The sequence below is a fragment of the Belonocnema kinseyi genome, chromosome 4 (genome assembly GCF_010883055.1).
Source record: "Belonocnema kinseyi isolate 2016_QV_RU_SX_M_011 chromosome 4, B_treatae_v1, whole genome shotgun sequence".
Taxonomy (NCBI): Eukaryota; Metazoa; Arthropoda; class Insecta; order Hymenoptera; family Cynipidae; genus Belonocnema; species Belonocnema kinseyi.
In genome coordinates, this window is record NC_046660.1 from 4,952,482 (window position 1) to 4,973,199 (window position 20,718).

General features: G+C 29.9%; 1 protein-coding gene across 1 annotated transcript in view; it reads left to right on the forward strand.

The window, feature by feature from the left end:
- Positions 1 to 20,718, forward strand: part of LOC117170529 — a 406,469-nt gene that overhangs the window by 381,591 nt on the left and 4,160 nt on the right. Inside the window, exons 2-3 of the mRNA XM_033357320.1 lie at positions 17,452 to 17,550; positions 20,385 to 20,629. Of these exons, the coding sequence (XP_033213211.1) occupies positions 17,452 to 17,550; positions 20,385 to 20,629 (344 nt within the window). The remainder of the gene's footprint in view (positions 1 to 17,451; positions 17,551 to 20,384; positions 20,630 to 20,718) is intronic.

Below are 20,718 nucleotides of genomic sequence, written 5' to 3' on the forward strand. Positions count from 1 at the left end.
TGAAAATAATTCTGGAATGGGTCAAATGCTCCGTCGCGCCCGAATCTGCTAGGAACTTCGTAAAGAATTTATCATTACGTGTATACACAGTATTAGTGTTTACATCTTCGATGTTCAACGCATCATTCGCAGCAAGAACATGCGATAAGCAGCTATCTTTTATATCTACGAAATTCTCCTTACCTTTGTTGGTATTTTTTCGCCTGCTGCATTCTCATTGCTTTGCTGATTTGCTTGCTTAGTGGAATTTCCTTTATTCCCGCTGTTATCATTGCGATTATTCTTGTTATTATAATTATTTCTGCCTCTACCTCTGCCTCTGTAGTTGTTATACCGCCCTCTTTTTGAATCGCTAGATCTTGCATCATTGTTATTTTGTCTTTTCAAATCGCGCCTTTGACCATAACCTCTATAATTTCTACCTCGAGAATGTGAATTGTTCTATTTGCTGGTTTTGTACTGATCATATTTCTTTTCAAGCTTCTTTGGGTGAGGACAATTAGCCGCAATATGATCAGTGAATTGTAAGCAGTTATAACACTGTGTGCCTTCACCTCTGTTCGGGCAATTCGCACCAATATGCCCAGAAGCTTGACACTCATAGCATCGCCTGTTATCAGACCGAGCTAAGTTAGTCGCTCTAGCCTCATTCACACCACCACTGCTACCTGATTTCTAGTGGCCTCGTCCTGGATTACTATAAGTTTCAGTTCATCATATGACACGCCTTTACCACTGGTGTTCTTAGACACAAACTCAATTGTCTGAATTTGTGGCACAGAAACCGTGACTGCATTGAAAAATGCATCTCTTTTCTCATTTTCAGACAAAGGAGTCGCGCCAAGGGTATTTTCGTAATTTCTAATAATCTCCTCAAATTTTTCGCAAAATTCTACTGCTTTGGTCTTGCCAATTATATATTTCATACTGTATAATTGTTTTCTTACCGTATGTGACGTTAAATTAACCTCGCATATTTTAAGTTCTCTTAATCTATTCATTATTTCAACCGGATCTTGAATATGCATATCTTTAGAGTGGCGTATTAGATTTGACTGTTTTGTCTATAATGTGTAATAAATCACATGTTCTCAACTCTGATGATAAGTAGTCGTAAAAATGTTCAAACTTCGTATTATTATTTAATTTATAATCCCGTCGTATACCCCCACCTTTATTTATAATTTCAAACTTGAACGCTTCCTTTACATCATTTAATAATAAACTGTTTCCGTTCTCACAATTCTGACCTTTCTCAACGCGCGTAAAATTATGAAATTGCTCTTTAAAAACCTTTGAAACTTCGTTTCCAAGATTAGTCTGCACCTTTGACGTCATATTGTCCGTCTTTTGCACTACGTTTATCATTTGGAGTAGTGTCGCACCGAACTGCTCCATTGTCCGAGTTGATGCAGCGCAAAATTTGCTGACTGTCGAAGTCAATTCGGTCAACTTAGTTTCTAGTTCAGTCAATCTCGCCGGGACTGTAAGTTCAGTTTTGTTAGAAACTTTATTCCCATTCTCGAGTTCAGGTTTATTTTTATTTAACAAATTTGCAAGTAAACTAGGGTCGATATCAACCACGTGATCACTTTTAACGACTGGCAGACCTTCACCTGTTTTATTTTCTCCAACTATCAAATTTGTGTTACTCGCTCTACTCGCCGTTTCCTCTACTTCCTCATCTCCTTCTCTCACCCCGCTATGTTCCGCTCGCCTCTCTTCTTCCGATGCTCTCGCCGTTGACGCACCATTGATAGTTGGGCTCTCCAATTTCGTCCGCGGCATCTCGAGTGATTTTCCCTGTAATAATTTGTCCTCTATCCACTCCGAGTAGACAAGTCCACTGATCATCAGTTAGCATTCTTCTTTCTGTACAGAAATTTTAATAATGAGCCGGGTAACTGTATCCTGAAGCCAGTTGACCGAACATCAAGTATGGCTAACCTCAAGAAGAACAAACGCACAATGAATCCGAACAACAAGATTCATTGTATGCTCGTTCCAGTTGACCAAGTCATGTGTAACCGAACAACAAGCACGCACTTCTAGGCCAACTCATTGGAGCTTCACAATATTAATTTTTATTTCATCTTATTTATTTATTTTAAATTAATATTTGTGAAATATGTTTAATCAATCTGTATTGATCTCAATGTAAATATTTAGACAATTCAATCTGAATTTAATGAACCTGAGGATCAGACAAAATCTATCTATAAGAACAAGCGTTATGTGCGTACGTGCTAGCCCACACACACACACACCCACTTGCACTACCTCTCTCTTCCTTACACACGTGCAGGTAGCTCACCAAAACCTCACCAAACTCATCTCTATAGAACTCACCCGTCCTATATCCCTCGCCTTTTTCCGGATTTATAAAGAGAGTTTCTCCTTCAACTCTTATCAGGATTGTCTCATCCTTATGTATTTCGTCTAACTTGAATGATTCACTTTAAACCCTTTCGCTCATGCCCGGCCGGCGGTCGTAACGCACGCTCGAACTGCGGGCTCATATGAATTCGGGGAAGAAACAAAACTCCTGCGGCCAACGCTTCTCAATTTTTTCATCGATGTTTATCTCCCATTTATGCAAAAGTCTCGTTTCTAACCGCACCACGTTTTTTGTACGAAAATAAATTCGCGCTTCACTTTTCTCGGTAATATTACACAAATCCGCACACATTCAACATGTAATATCGATTCTTTTACCTCGCCATTTTACACCTTAAAGACAACAAAAACGATTATGTGGCGGTTACTCCCACAAAAAAAATATACTTTTTATATATGTATATAACTTACTCGTTAAATTGTTTGTTTCGTTTTCCCACTCATCAGTCATCTCTGCATCCGAGCTCGCCATGATCTTGCTGGTTCTCTTAACTTACCATACAGAGAAATACTTTTGCTGTTCCAGGCACAAAACTGCACTTAAACAAAAAGTCTGCCTTTATTGCACAGTGGAAGCGGTAAGCACTACACCTCTGGGCCGATAACCTGTTGTATATACTGGAGGGACGGGTTTTAATAGAAAAACAACACTGACAATATAAAGAATTATGCTGAATATATTCTATGCCTCAATTCACAATACGTGTGTTCGTACGGAAATCTCAATACGGAATACTTTGACTCAGCGCGCGCTCGTCGCCCAAGTGCGATAAAAGCAAGTCGTATAAGAGAGGGGATGTGTACGATCATGAGAGAACACAGTGCAGGCGCCGCATAACTCCTACAAAGAAGTATACGAAGAAGAATAAAAAGAGAAGAAAAGAGAGAATGGTAGAAAAAGAAAGAGGAGATAAATAAAGAAAGGATGTGGAAAATTTAAATATCCTGTTTAAGAAGAAGTAAATGAAGGAAGGATGTAGAAAATTGTAATATCCTCCTTAACCACGAAGTTCCCGAAAATAAAAAAAAATAAATAAAAAGCGAACCCAGTAATGAAATTTGAATAAAATAAAAAATTGTTTGTTAGAAAATTAATTTTTTTTATGTGAAATTCATGTGTTTTGTTGAAAATTTAACTAGTTATTTAAAGGTCCAACCAAATGGAAAACTTTTGTATGATATTATTATTTTCGAAATGAAAAAAGTGTTCAAAGAGAAGAACTATTTGCTCGGTTTCAATATTCAAATAAAAGATTTGCTTATAACAATTGAAAGTTTCAAAAAATGCTATAAAAAATTCCTAAATGCTAATTTATAGGATTTTCAAAAACTACAAGTCCTTTTAGAAATTTTTACCGAACTTTCATCGTTTCTGTCAAAATTGGATTTAAAAAAATTAATAATAATCTTGCCAAGTTTTCATGATTTTTATAGATGTTTTTGGTAAATTTGAAAATTTAATAAATTTAGTTAATTACTAATTGATTAAATTCATCAAATTGAATATATAAATGGTTAATTTTTTTAACTTAATTTTGTACTCACCAATGGAATAAAAAATGACCCCCAGTATAAAGATCAGAGTATTCGCGATCTTCATGTCCTCCCAAGTAGACAAAAAACAAATTTTTTTTTTTAATTTGACTAATTAATATTCCGGTTCTCAGTATGAGTTTATATACTGAATTCTTCATCTCGTAGACTATAGGCATCAAGCTTGTTTTTCCAAGATATTTATTTTTTTGGTATGACACAGTTCGTACAATCTTTTATCTTTTAAAAAAGTACTATTTTTAGATTGAAGAACGAATGATAATTTTAGAAAATTTCGAAATCATTTAAAAGAGACATATCATTGTTTTCCACATTTCAACGAATTTTAAAAAAATTGTTTGTACCATTTTTAATTTTTAGTTCCGGAAACATTTTCCTCAACACGAAAAAACAGCGCTCTTCTCCTTGACATGCAAAATACTATTATTTATATGTCGTTAAAATTGAGAATTGAAAATTCTTTTATTTAAACGATTCATATAAATCATCAAATTTAAAAAAATGTCATTGTGAAACTTAAAACTCTCATAATTTTTAATTTTCAAAGTTTGGAACTCTTTAATTTTAAAGTTTACAATTATTTCACGTTATTCAATTTTAAATATTTATTTTCTAAATTTATGTGTAATTTAAAATGTTATTCAGTTCCTCAATTTGAAATATTATGAGAATGTAATAAATCATTCCTTTTTTTGTTTTTCAATTTGTTTTGGTACGTTTTTTCGTTTTTCCACAAATTTTGCATGTTCATTTTTAATGTCATTTTTAGGATTAACATGAAAAGAACGTGTTCTATCAAAAAGTGATTCATAACAAATATGTAGCTCTTTTTCGGATTAACAATTGTTGTTGAATCATTTTTTTCGCAGCTTGTGTCGTTTACCACAAATTTTGGATTTATCTTTTATTTGCATTGTTATTTTTCACGAATAAAACAAAAAGTACGCGACCTATCAAGAATTTATTATTAACGAATTTGTAGTTAATTGTAAGTATCAAAATTTTTGTTAGTTGATCTTTTTTCGTATCCTGAATAGTTCGATCACAAAATTGAATTTTTGATTTTTGATTATTTTTGTGCAATGAAAATTTAAATTTTCGATGTTTTTCTTCTCTTGACTGTTTTTCATATCGTGCGTTGCTTGGCTTAAAATTTTGTTTTCCAATTGATTTTCAAAATTTTGAAAAGCTATAACTCTGAGAATTTTTTTCTTATCGAAAAAAGTAATCAGGATAAATTGTTTGTCTTTTTTAATACTGTAAATATACGTCCATAGAATTTTAATATTCAGAAAAAAGTGGTCCCAATAATTTTCAAAATGCACTACTTTTTGAATTTTTATTCAAAATGGCTGGCTAACGAAATCGTCCTCTCTTTTAGGACCTAAAGAAAGTGCCCCAAAGATTGATTTGATCCGTTCTTTTTTTAGAGCTATCGTATTTTCAGACGGACGCCAGGACGGTCGGACAGACAGAAAAACAGACGCCATCGTAAAAATTTGATTTTAGGATTCAGGGGATCTCAAAACGTGGAGATTCCTTAAAAAACTGTGGAGTCAAATTGCGGACAATTTTAATTCTTTCTCAATAATAAATGATGAGAATGTAAAAATTCTAAAGTTGGGATGATTTTTATGATAAATTCAATTTTTGTAAAGTTTTAAAGTTAAAAAAATCAAAAAATGCTCAATTTTTAAATTCCCAAAAATAGTAAATTTCCGAAAAATTAAAAATTTGTAAGTTTGAAAATGCGGTAATTTAACATTTTCCGGAATTGGAAAATCCGGGTTTTAAAATTTCGAGAATTAACTTTTTCGGTCATCCCGAATTCAAATTATAAACTTTCAAAATTGAAAACTATTCAAATAACAAAATTTATTATCTTATTATTATTATTAAAAAAAAAAGTTTTACTTATGCTTGGCAGTTTTTCAAAGTAGAAGTTTTCAAAAAATATTTAAAAGTTGTCCAAATTATATAAAATATATTTTCGTGTTTTATCCTAGTTAAGAAGTAATAATATAAAATTTGAAAATGATGAAAACAATTCCTGCCTCCTTTCAGCTGAAATAAAAAATTTGACGTGTCGAAATTTAGATCAAACACATGCATATATTAAAAAAGTTAATAAAATTCGAAAAAGAATTACATCGTAACCTTTATATGTATATCCATGGGCAAAAGACAAAAATTAAAACTCTTTTAAATATCATTGGAAATTATTTTATTCTTATAAAATTTCCTACATTAAAAAAATCTCTTTAAAATTTTTATTAAGATCAAAATCTTAATTTAGAAAAATATAACATTATAAAAAAATTTCACAGAAATCTTCAGAAAAATCTCGTATTATCTGGAAACTTTTCCAAATCGCTAAAAAGTTTCTACAATTTATTTCCAAATCTCATCTTCGAACATCTACATTTTGCTTTAAATTGGGTGAAATCTTCTCAAGTTTTAAATTATTTTCTAATCGTTTTAAAACTTCTAGATATCATTTTAAGTAATCAAATTTTCCATAAAATTTTATTAAATATTGTGAAATTAACAAAATTAAGCTTAAATCTTGCGGACTCTTTGTCAAATATAAAAAAAATTAGTTTGCGAAATTGCCTCAAATTCTTAGAAAATTATTTAAAAATTGCTTAATAAGTTTCCTGATTTTTTAAAAATCTTTTTAAGTATTCTCTTGGAAATTAATTTTTTAAAATAAAAAAATCTTAAAAATTTCCTAGCAATCTCAAAAAAAGTTGTGTGTTCTCGTGAAAGCTTTCAGAATTCTTCAAAAGCTTCTAATTTTTTTTATATTATCAAAAATCTACAATTTACTTTACATTTATTGAAATCTTTCCAAATTTTGAGTTATTATTTTTTATTCTTATCATTCATTTTTGTAGATTAAAATTGAAATTTATTTAGTTTCCAGGACTTAGAACTAAAATTTATTCAACTTTATAGATTCTCAATTAAATATTCTAGAATTTTTAAGACTTATAATTATAGTTCATAATTAAATAATTTTTTAGATTTGCAATTAAAGATTGAATAATTTCAAACAATTACAGCTTAAAATGTTCTAAACTTATCTGTACTTCGAATAGTTCAATTTGGAATATTTAAATTTGAAAATTATTTAATTTTAAAGTTTCACAATATCAATTTATTCAGCTTTATAGATTTGCATTTCAAAATTTTTAAAAATTCTTGTATTCAAAATAGGTTTTTTTTATTTAAAATTAATTTTTTGAATACAAGTTTAACTATTACATTTTTCGCAGAAAATTTGTCTTTTTTATTTAAAATTAATGTATTTTGTTATTTTTTCCGGCTTTTTTAAGATTCATACTTTTAGTTCAAAAAGGCATTTCTCAGATTAATAATTGAACTACTTTGTCGAAAATTCTTTTGCTGTTTAAAATTCATCTTTTTGACTAACTCTTGATTTATTTGATACAAAAATTAAACTAAATTCTATTTTTAGGCAAAATTTCATAATTTTGTTGTTAAAAATTCTTCGTTTTTTTATTATTACAATTCCACTATTTGTTAGAAAAATTCCGAATTTTGTGAGAAATTCATCTTCTTTATAGAAAATTCAACTACTTGGTTGAATTTGAATTTCTTTTATTGAAAATTCATTAAATTAGTTAAAAGCTGAAATATTTTCTGGAAAATTAAAAAGAAAAGGTTTTCATCATATTTTAACTATGTTTCGTTATTTTTTTTTGTGTTACAAATTCATTTTTTAACTGTACTTACTACTATTCTATATTTTGCTAAGAATTAAACTTTCTTGGTTGAAAATTCGTCGTTAATGTTTAAATTTTTCAAAAGGATTTGAACACATGTTACAGGATTTTAAGGAATTTCAAGACTCGCAGAATCTCAATAAATGACAATTAAAATCATATTAACCAAATAATATAATTTATTAACAATGAAATTGTAGATGGCCAGTTTAATTTTCTAGACTGTTTACCGCCTTATACAATATTTTTAATTCAATTTTTGATAATAGTCTAGTACTAAATGGGATTGACTTAAATGGGATTCTCAGTTTTTTCTATATTCGGTCGTTTACCTCAAGAAATTGTCTTCCGTATATCCAAACAGATCATACTGATTTTTGAAGCGATAAAAAATAATGCCAAGGGATTAGATTTGATAAGAAAGTATTTCTAATAATTACAACAGATCACTTCTAAAAACTATTTGCAAAATTTACCCTCAAATATTTCACTTCTTCTCTATTGAGTTGCCGAGTCACGTACCGGGGTTTGGCAATTTTCTGAACGTTCCAAAACGTTCTTGGGTCTTTCAATCCTATTGCTGCAAAAACTTTATGAAAATAAATTCTATGACGGACACCTTCAAGGATTAACCCAAACGCTTCACTAGCGTTTGCCCATACCCAATGTTTGCCTGCTGGTATGTCTTCAAATCGAAAGCTGATTGTCTGATGAGAGCCTTGTTTACTGACGAAGCGTTTCGCATATTTTGCACCACTCTTACGAGGAAAAGTGAATCTTTTCCAGTCCATTCCCATCATTGTCTCAGGAATAATTGTTGTCGGTTGTGCAGGAGTTACTACTCTTTCGCGTGTAGGACTTGTACCAGGCGTTGTATCAGGAGTTGAAGCAAAAGATGAGCGAAAACTTGAACTAGGAGAGAAAAGCGGGCTTGAACCGTTTAATTCTGCAAATCCTGTAAGAGTGCAAAACAAAATATAGAAATAGATGAATTTTTAAATTTTACAATTTTTGTTGCTAATAATTATATAGTATATTGCGTGACAGGGTAGAAGGGAGCGCTTTTCCGACGAGCGAGAAAGGTTGCCGCGCGAGCGAAGCGAGAGCGGCATTCACACGAGTCGAGAAATTGCCTCTCCCCTTGTCACGTTCTATCTTTTCCACAACAACCGGGCTGAAAGTTAGTTTTTTTACGATGTGGGAAATGGATTAGTTGCATAACTGGACAGCTACTTAAAGTTACAAAGCCATAGAAAGGCATGCAATAAAAAATATGGAGCATAAGTGTGTTTTTAACCTAGAGGTTCTTCAATCAACTTTAAAATTAAGTGTCAGTTATCCTTTCACTAAATTACCAGTTTATTCCGTTTGAAGTGGAAATAAAACGTGTCGGTAAGGTGGATAAGCATGCAAGTTTTTTGATTTTAAATGAAAACAAAAATTTATTTATTTTTAATATTTCATAAGATTTATGTAAACTTACGAAATTTATGGTAATTTATCAAATGTATGGAAATTTGTGAAATTTATGATAATTTACGAAAATTTATTAAAAGTTACTGGTTTTGTCTATGATCAATTAATCTATGACAAAATCATATCTACGTGGTACAAAAGGGGTAACTTTTAACTCTAATATTTTCAAAAAGATTATTTTTTGACAAGCCCATCACCTACGTTGGAGCCAAAAAATCGAAATGGATCTTTTCGAGGAGCCCAAAAAAGCCCAAAAATAAGCCGGAATTAAATTTCTAAAAAATTTAAATTTTTTCAGGTTGGTTGATTTTGGATATCATGAGTTCTTTCAGGAAACTTGTTTTCAAGGATTTCAAGAGCCCAAAGAATCGTAAAGCTCTGATGAAATTGAATTTCTATTATCTTGTGATTTTAGGAAGAAATTAGATTTTTTTCTAAAGTAATGGAGCTCAACAATTTCAATTAAAAAAAAAACTGATGAAATTGATGTTTTTTGTTGGAAATTCAACTACTCAATAACAAGTGTAACTAAATGGCGAATGTTTGTTTATGGTAATAATATTCTTGAAATTAAAAATCGTCTTTAAAGAGAAGAATAATTTTCTCTAATAAAAATGATTAATGAATGAATTTGTTTATAACAATGCTTAAAAGTGTCAAAAAGCCCTGTTAAAAATCCCTAAATCTGGCAAAGTTTTCATGCTTTTGATAGACGTTTTTGATTAATTTAATAAATTTATTCAATTACTAAATAATTAAATTAATCAAGTTGAATAAATGGATGATTAATATTTTTTTAATTGTTGTTGTACTCGCCAATCAAATTAAAGATGGCCACCAGGGTGAAGATCAGAGTATTAGCGATCTTCATTGGTTCCAAGTAGAGAAAAAACAAAGAAGGTTTTTTTCCAAAATTTGGTTAACTAATTAATATTTTGCTTTTTCAGTTGGAGTGTCTATGCTGAGTTCTTAATCTCGTAGACAATAGGCATCAAGGTTGCGCTGCAAAGGTCTTTATTTTTTACAAGTCAGTCTCAAAGAAAAAAATTTTTTAGGTTATCTATTTTTGATGAGTAAGTCTCAAGGAAATGTTGACATTTTTAAATGTCCGGTTGACAACATTTTACTGCTTCAGGAATTTTTCGAGCAATGAATATTCTCATTCTAGAAAAAACAAAATTATCGAAAAATTTTGTTCCCGAAAATTTAAAATACAAATTGAAAGTTTAAAGTTTTTCTTGTTTTCATTCAATATCTCAAGTTTTATTTGTATAACTTGAAACTTGCATAAGTTTTTAAAGCAAATTTTTGAAATTAAACATTTTCCAATTTTGAAGATTTACGATAGAAAGTTTTACAATTTTCGAATTGAATATCCTTAACTTTTGAAAATATAGAATTGTTAATGATGCAATTTTTAAGAGTTATGTCATTTTAATGGGTTAATTTTGAATTTTTTCTTAATAGTTGGATTTTTGAAGGTTTAAAATTGAAAACTTTTGAACTTTGAACATCTATAAATAAAAATATATCTTTTTTGGTAGAAAAATAATCTTATGTGTGAAGAATATATTTATTTGGTTAAAAATTGAACTATTGTATTAAGAATTTATTCTTTGTAGGTTGAGAATTAATTTTATCAGTTTGGTTTAATTCTTTTTATCTTTATTAGGACATTGTTACCAAAATAAAAAAATTATCAATTTTCGTATTAAAGGTTTTTCTTAATAACAATATTTATAGAAAATAAGGAACGGATATTTAAATTGCTAATAGAGATATTTGCACTGCTTGGAATGAAATGAACAGTATGAAAAAAGATCACTATAAATAGATATTTACTTAGTGCCAAAAGATTTTTGAAAAAATTTCAAAAAGTCAATTCTTTTCATCCAGTGTTTTTATTTTTAACGAATGCTATAAAAAATGAGGCTAGAGAGTTTATGAAAAATAAAAATGGTACTGATGCTTAGTATAGGTTTTGAGACAATTTTAGGGAAAATTATGACCCTGGTTGACTTGGATAATTTTCTTCTTAAAAAATAAAATTTTTATGCGATTTCCTCTTAAAAGTCGTAATTTTTCAAAAACAATTCACGGAGAGATATTTTTATTCGATCTATGCTAAAAATTATTCTATAACGATTTTTTAAAAGTAATTAAACTGTAAAAAATTTTCTAAACAAATACTGACCAGCATTTTAAAAAAAATGTTGAAAAATCTAAAATTAAATATAACTATCGATGTTATTTTGTAGATCAGAGTAATTAATTAATTAATTTCTTATAAAAAAAAGAATTGGAGAAGAAAAAAGGATGAGAATGAAAAAAGAATATGAAGAAGAAATAAAAGAAGAATAGAATGAAGGATAGACCGATAAAGAAACAAGATAGAAAGAAGAAATTAAGAATGAATCTGGAAAATTAGAAAAAGAATAGAAAAAATAACACTTGGAAAAGAATAGAAAGAAAAATTAAAAAGAAGAATGGAAAGAATGGACAACAAAGAACGAAAGAACGAATAAAGAAAGTAAAAACAATCTTTAAAGTTTTAATTCAAATTAAAAAAATAATATCGTGAATGTAAATTTTCTTGTTTGAAGATTAAACTACTAAATTGAACGTTGCAATTTTCTCTGTTTTGTAAAAAATTACTCTTTTTGGTTCGAAAATTCGACAAACTTGGGTGAAATTTTTTTTCTTTTATGATTAAAAAATGTTTCTTTGTTGAAAATTCAACTCTTTTGTTATAAATTCATTTTTTGGGTTGAGAATCGACTTATTAGTTAAAAATTCATCTCTTTTATGGAAAAGTTAACACTTTCGCTAAAAAATATTTTTTCTTTTTGGTTGAAAATTAATGTTTGTAACAATCTTCATTTTTCCCAACTTACGAAAGAACAAATAGCGGTATTTTTTAAATTAGATCTAGAAAATGTTGAAATCATTAAAAAGACGCAGATACTTCTTTCATAGAGTTAATGAAATTTTTGACATTTTTGAACAATTTTCAGTTTCAAGATTTTTGAAAATTTATAATTAAATATTCATTATTATGTTATTATTATAATAAATGTTAGTATTCAGAATCTCTTCAATTTAGAAGATTTTAAATTAGAAACATGACTTTTGATCTTTATAAGTATTAAAATCTGAAGATTTTTGTTGAACTTAAAACTTGCATATTTTTTTAAACTTGAAACTCTTCAATTTTAAAGGTTTACAATTTAAAGTTCTAAAATTTTGAAAAATTGAAATAAAAATTCTTGGATTTAAAATATATAGAATTGCAAGATATTAAAATTGGAAGGTTTGTAATTTCAAACGTTTTTTTGTTTTTTTTGTTTTTTTTTTGTTTCGAATAACTGAATTTTAAAGTAAAAAATTATTAATTTTTAATGACATCAAATAAAAAATTTGAAGATGTACAAAATTTATAATTGAAAACTCTTATTTTGAAGATGTGGAAATAAAAAATTTCAAATATAGATTATTTTGAAAGTAAAGATTCAAGTTTTTAATTTTGAATTTTACAAATTAAAGTAATTTTTAATATAAATTGACAATGTAAAATTTTGAGGATTTACTATCAAAGAAGATATTTTATATAGGATTTTTAAAATTGCAAGGAATTTCGAAGAAACTTTCATATGATATTTCATTATTTTTTAGAAGGTTTGCCTAAAAATGTGAAATTTTATGAGGAGGCCTACAAAGTTTGCTCGGCTGTATATAAGTATCTATAAAAGGAAATCATACTTTACTTAAAATTATATATTTCATAATAGATTTAACGCTTTCACGATTATTCATTTTGATAAAAAGAGATATTTCGGGTTCCAATCGTATAAAAAACTACGAATTTTATTGACTCTCTCAAGGTTTTAGAATATAAACTAATGAAAGAAATCTTGAAAAACAAAAACATACACATTTTGTTATACAATTTTCTTTATTGTTTAATGAATTATGTGCACCAATAACCGCAATATTATTTATTTAATTTACTATTTGTTTCGCAAAATTAAATCCGAATTTCGCATTATTAATTACTTTATATCAACATTTTATAATACAGATTTATTTTAAAAAATAATTTTTCTATTAATCATAGTTTGTAAAAATAAATTCTTAAAAAGAAGTAAATTACTTTCATTAACCCAACATATTTTCACCAGGTACACTTCAAAAAACATTTAGTTGAAATTAAAGAAACCGTTTGTTTAAAGATTATTTTTTCATTGAACCAAAAATTTCTTCAAAATTAATGAAATTATTTGTAAATTAATAAGTTTTCATTTGAACAAAGAAAAAAAAACCATTTCAAAAACCAATTCAAGGCAATTTTCCTTGAACTGAAGAATTTTTTGGTGTGCTAAATTAAACATACAAAAAAATATTTATCCTAAATTAAAAGAAAAAATGTGTCTGGAACAAAATTTTTTATTGAACCAAAAGTACCTTGAAATTAAAGAAAATCAGTTTAAATTGAGGAAAAAATGTCATTATAACAAAAAACATTTCTTTCAACCAAAGAAATATATTTAAATTTAAGAATATGTTTCCTAAATGTATGGAATATTATAAAAGAATGATAATTTTTGTGTAAATTTACTTCTCCAAAAAAATACGGAAAATTGTTTGTTAATTACACAAAGTATGTTCATGTTTTTTGACTCTTTTAAAACGTCAAAGAACACAAATAATTTCGCAAACTTAGATAAATAGTCTGAAGAAAAAATAAATAATTTCTATATCACGCTCTAATTTTATCCGATAAGAATTTTTATATTTATGAGTTACATTTTATGATAAAGTTTTTAATTCGTCTGACAGAACTGAACTAGCCACGATTTTTTTTTTCAATCATGTCCTTGGATTTTTATTTTATTATATTAGAAACATAAACTATCTAGCAATCCATAAGAAATTTTGTTAGGTGAATTTTTTAATTTGAAACGATATGTTAATTTGAAATTTATAAATGTACGAAGTAAGACTAAAATATTTCATTATAGTTTCCAACTAAACCCTGAGGAATGCAATGATTTTAAATTTAAAGGTGCCATTTCGTTTTTATTTTCTTCATTTAAAAAAATCTGCATAAAACATCGTTTTTTCTTGATGTGAATATTTATGTTTATTGTATACATTATTTTTATAAGAATAAATTCAATATATTAATACATATTAAATTAAAATTTCAAAAATTCTATAGATTGAATCTCTAAATGAAAAATTGCAGAAGCTTTTCTGCAATAAGCAAATTTTCGAGAGGAAATAATTTTGAAATTAAAAAAAAAAGTACCCAATGTCTTGCACTCTTCTGTGGAAGACATAAAGTCAAATTGCGCTTAAAAAATGACGATTTCAAAGATCTAAATCACTGTTTTTTAAAAAGGGAACTATGAAGCGATTCTTGGCGAGACGAAAAATGCAGACGGTATAATTTTAAATTAATCAATCGAGTTCCGACTCGTTTACTGGTGGTGGTTTTTATTGAAGACATTCCTCCTTCTGCTGTAGTCACTGATAATTACAATCTAAGTATTTAATATAATTTTTATTTATTTATAAGTAAATTTCTAATCAATTCATTTACATATTTTAATTTCTATACATTTTTTCAGTCAGTTTCTTTTTATTATTATTTTAGGAAATTGAACATAGTCAGCAATAGTGGAATTTTTAATAGCAGTTTCCAACCGCACCTGTTTTGTTAATTATTTAAAATCCAAGAACCCTTGGCATATTAATTTTTTTTACTAATAAAACTGTTACAAAAAAGTATGTTCGCGTGAAAATAACACCATTTTCTCAGCGCTATTTGCCAATAAACTGATTATCGTAAAATTCTGGAAAAAATTTATGTGGTGACATTTTTTACCAGATTTTTATTTCCAGCTCCATCAGAAATTATTAATGTTTAGTAGACACCTGTTTTCGAAAAATAATTTAAAAACTTATGATAATGTGGAGAGAATTTTTTTTAGTTGTGTAAAACGTTTCAACTGGTGAAGATACGTTAGGAAAAAATGAAAAATTGTATACAAATGAAAATCTTAGTTTAAAAAGATATCCAGCATATTTTGTTACCGCGCAAAAAGAAGGAATTTATTGATCGATTCCTAGTAAATGATACTTTCTAGGACGCCAATTTTCCACAGTTCCATTTCTGATTTTCAATTTTTTTTTCGACCCACCCTAATATGCGAAAACATAAACAACTAAAAAAATACCACTAAAGATAAAACATTTATCAAAAATAAGAGAAATCAGTGATAAATTTATCAAATTTAGAGGAATAATAGAAAAATAAAGTGAATTTTGATCTAGACATTTGTGTATTGAATTAACATTACAGTGAAACTCTTTTATAGCGCCGATTTCGGAGCTGACCTTGAGTGTGAAATAACTCATTGTAGCCCGCTCCGCTTTTGTTTGTTCACGCTTGACTGCTCGCCTGAGTGACAACCGCAACCCCGCGGCCTCCGCGCAGTTCCTGTTATACCTACCTACAGCGCGGCTTCAATTCTCGGAATGGCTATAAAAGGGAGGGCTATTGAAGAGTGACACTGTATTAACCCGTGTAAAAATTCAAATGGGAAACTAGTCTGGTTCCCGACCATTCGAACCCACTTAAAGTCGGTGGCTAGTCGGGTCATCTGACTAGCCCCCGACGAGGAGCGTCACGGTAGATTTGTCGGGGGCTAGTCAGGTGACTCGACTTATCCTAGTGGGGGCCTGGTCGGGTACTAGTAGGGGTCATATGATAATACATCCGCGTGGAATATTAACCAAACTCCCCAAAATTTGTGGAACATCCCCTAAAAGTTTGTCAAAATACTTATTATATACGGAAATCTCCATAAACTTTTTTGAAATATTTTAAAGTGATCAAATATACCCAAGATTTAATGGGGAACGTATCCTACGCCTAAAAATACATAAATTTATGCAACTACAATTCCCCAAAATTTGTGGAATATTAATTTTAAAAAAAAACTTCAGTTGGAGGACAACAGTGGAAGAGCTTTGCTCTGAAGAAACCGTCATGTTGGTCACTGTAGTCTCTGCTCCAGGTAATTAGGCTTCGTTGCGTGTGGATGGCTGCCTTAAACACTCAACGCGTCATTTCTGTTGCGCGAGAGGCGGCACGTCGCGCCCTTGCGGATTTTCTTTAAAGCTACCAGTCCAGAACCGCAAGTCTCAAATGAAGGTGGTAACGAAATCTGAACTGTACCGTGCTTAATTTTTCTCTTTCCAATTTCAACTACATGAAAGATTATACTTTAATTATATTAGGCAAACCTTTCAGATAAATTTAAAAATAAGCATCTGTACAAATTTAGAGTCGTATGACTTTCGGCAGTCTATTCACCTACATCTATACATATTTTTTCCAAAATGGATTTTCTTAAAATTCCATACAAAGGTATTTATAAATGTTCCTAGAAATTATCAATTTTCTAAAACATACTACAAAAAATAAGATTAAGTCTTTCTGAAGATTTGGATCGTTGTTTTTATAAAAAGTTGATTTTCGTACAAAATTATTAACTTAATAATTATTTATTATGTATATTTGAGATGAATTTAAAATTAATAAATCTTTTCTCCAAAAAACGGTGTAAAATTATTGTTAAATATATTCTTAGTGTTTTAGAATAAAAAAATCATTACGCTTTTTTAGATATTACCTCATTTGATAAAACCTCGCCGAAAACTCAAACATTAGAATAATCCGACCAAAGCCCCACTAGCTCCCGACCAGAGCCTGAAGATTACCTGCACGGAAATTAGTGAACAATAAGGCCCGACTAGTCCTTGACCAACCACCTACCAGGCCCCGACTGAAATTTTGACAACAAATAGCCCAACTAGTCCCCGATTAGTCCTCGACTGGGTACTTTGTCAAAATTATTAACCCGACTAGCCCCCGATTAGTGACCGACTTGTAATAGGGCCAAATGGGGTTTTTTTCCAAACGAGCACACGTTTGATGGAAATTGATATATAACAAACAAAAAAAACTATTAAGAAAAAAAAATTAAGAAAAAAAAGTAGAAAGCGATTGAGTTGGGCGTAATACAGTGTTTTCTCGATAAAATATTACACTGAAGGAAGAACCAGCAGAGGAGTTTCTTTCTTTACATTATGTAATTTTATTGGTTAATATTACGGAAACCGAAAGTATTCGCTGTATATTTTCCAAAAATTAATATTAATATTTTTATTGTGGATACTAAGATAAAAAATTATCATTTATTTTCAGAAATGGTGAGGACAAAAAGGCAGTTGAATATTCACCACCTCTCAGTAAAGAAGTTACAAAAGTGAACGAAGTCACGCAAACAAATACGTTACCAAACAAGTGAGTATACAGAATTTCTTCTATTTAATTCAAAAGAAGCCGTACTGGAATGTAGTTAAATATTAATTTTTCAAAAATTTATTCTATGGATGAATTTGGTTTGATGGAAGATGTTTGCATTAGAGTAATACTTCATTATTCTACTCGTTAAAAAAAATATTTTTTTTACTAAATATTTTTCAATTTAGCTGAAAATAAAATTATTCGGTCCAACTATTTATGTTAAATATATTTACGTTTGTATTTGAAAATCCATCACTTTGCTTAAAGTATAACTGTTTTTTTTTATAGTCATTTTTTGTGTGGAAAGCGATTTTTTAAACTTCAATCCTAAATTATTACGTTAAATATTCCTTAAATGAGGTTAAAAAATTATCTGTTTGGTTGAGCATTAATTTTTCTAAATTAAGATTCAATTATTGAAGTTTCGTTTGACAATTTATTTTTTTAGTAAAAACCAATATTTTTTCTTTTGAAAATTCAACTATTTCAGTTGAAGATTCATTGTTATAGTTGAAAACTCTTATGTTTGGTTTGAAATACAAATTTTAACTAAAAATGTTACTATTCTATTTTTGGTTGAAAATTATTAATTTTCTGGTTGACAATTCTACTATTTGCTTGAAAATTTGTGCTCTTTAATTAAAAATTCAACTACTTCGTCAAAAATTCATGTAATTTGTTGAAAAATTGTATTTTTCGGTAAAAAATTAATCTTTTTATTTGAAAATAAATATTCTTGTTTAAAAATTCATCTTTAAATTATTAAATTTAATAATTATTAAATAATTAATTAAAAATTCAAATCTTTCAGTTAAATATTCACCATTTTAGTTGAAATTTCATCGTTTTGGTTAAAAATTTATCCATTCCAGTTGAATATTCATAATTTCATTGAAAAATTCACCACATTGATTGAAAATTGAACTTTTTTTCTGAAAATCTCTTTTTTGTGGAGAATGAATTTTTTCAATTGAAAGTTTAAGTAGTTCATGTTTGTAAAAAGTTGATATTTTTTAGTAGAAAATTAAATTATTTGTTTCAAAATTAATGAATTTTGCAATTTTTGCAATTTTTGTTAAAGGATGCTTAGAATAAACGTCATAAATAAAACTAAATGTTGGGTAAAATATGAATATGTTACTTCTATTTGATTAAGGAAATAAAAAATTTGACTAGCAAAAACCGGGAAATGACTGGGAATTTAAAATCCTCTGCTAAATCGCTTTCCTCCTTGTAATTGTCGCATACTCACATACTAACATACTTCCTACTCGAAAGTATTATAGTTGCGTAATTTTTCATTAAATATATTTATAACTATTAAATTAGTTAATAAAACAATTATTAGTATTCACTCATTCATCATCATCGCTTTAAGGCGATTTAAAATCCTGATAAGTTGGTGAAAAATGTTGGATGAGAGCAGAAGTTTTTTGGGAGTGGGCTTTGATTGAGAGTTGTATGAAAGGGAGAGTTTTATAGAAGTAGGATTTGTTTGGGAATTGTATGAGAATGGGCGTCGGATGGGAGAGGGAATTTTATGGAAGTGGGATTCGATTGGTAGTTGGACGAGAATGGGAGTTGGATGCGAGTGTGAGTTTCGTGAAGGTAGCTTTTAATGGAAGTGGGAATTGGACTAGCGTGGGTGTTGAGTTACTGTGGAATTTGCTGGTAGGGAGAGTTTGACGAGAGTGGGAGTTGGATGTAAATGGGCTGGGAGATGCCTGTAAGTGGGCATTGAATAAGAGTGAAATTTGAAGGAAATTAGCGTTGGACGCGAGTAGGAGTTGGACTTGGATCGGAGTTGGATAGGAATGAGAGTTTAGTAGGATTGGAAATTAGATGCGAGTTGGATGTAAATAGGATGGGAGTTATGTGAAAGTGGGTTTTCGATAGGAGTGTGATTTGCAAGTAGTGAAAGTTGGATGAGAGAGGGAGTTTTATCGGAGTGAGAGTTGTATCAGAGTGGAAAGTGGATGAAGGTGGGAGTTAAATGCTAGTGGGAGTCGGATAGGAAAGGGGATTTTATGGAAGTGGGAGTACATTGAGAGTTGGGTGATAGTGGGTCTCGGATGGGAGTAGGATGGGAGGGGGAGTTTTATGGTAGTGGGATGTGAGTTTTAGTGGGGGTAGGACGGTTATAATAGTTGGATGAGAGTGGGAGGCGGATGAGAAAGGGAGTTTTATGGGAGTGGATATGGGATTCGATTGTTATTCGGACTATAGTCGGTGTTGGATGGGAGTGGGATCCGGATGCGAGAGGGAGTTTTTTGAAAGTGCGATTCTTTTGGGAGTTAGATGAGAGTGCGTGTTATAGGGGGGGGGGGGAGGGGATTGGATGAGAGTGTGAGTTTGGTGGGGGTGGGAATTAGATTAGTATCGTGCTTGGATTGCAATGGGAGTTTTGTAGGATTAAAATTTAAGTGTCAGCTGGATGGAAATGGGAGTTGGATGTGAGTGGGGTGGAAGTTAGATGAAAGTTGGAAAGAGTTGGATTTAAATGGGCAGGAACTTTAATGCAACTTGGCGTTGTATAAGACTGAAATTTGCAGGAAATGGGCGTTTGAAGGTATTACGAGTTGCAGTTGTGTAGGAATTGGATATGATGGGAAGTTTAATCGGAATGAAAGTTGGTTGTGAGTTGGATAAGAGTTGGGTGGGATTAAGATGAAAGTGAGTTTCGGATGAGAGTGGGGGCTGGACTAATGAGGGTGTTTCATGAGAGTGGGAGTTCGATGGTAGAGGTCGGGAAGGGATGGAATCGTGAAAAATATAAATAAACAAATAAATGGAAGAGACTGACGTCTAACATATTTTTTCGTTTATCACAGAAGAGTGGAAGGTAAATTGTCACTCCACCAGGAAAATCGTAGGAGGAGGGCAGCACAACTCAGATACAGAGGAAGACCCTCCAGTTTTGATGCATCTTTAATTAGCAGATGTCCAAATAAAAACTGTGTGCGAGGTGTGGCCCAGATTCTCAATTCCAATCCAAGTCCTCTGCGAAGACAGAGGACCTTGCCATGGGAAATGACATCATCGTCTGGATGCTCTTCTGATTCAGGTTCCGATTATGGTAACGACAACTCTTTTTTATACTAATTACAGTGAAACTCTGAGACTGGGCCGGTTTTGGGGATGGAGGAGATGGGAAATTACCCAGAC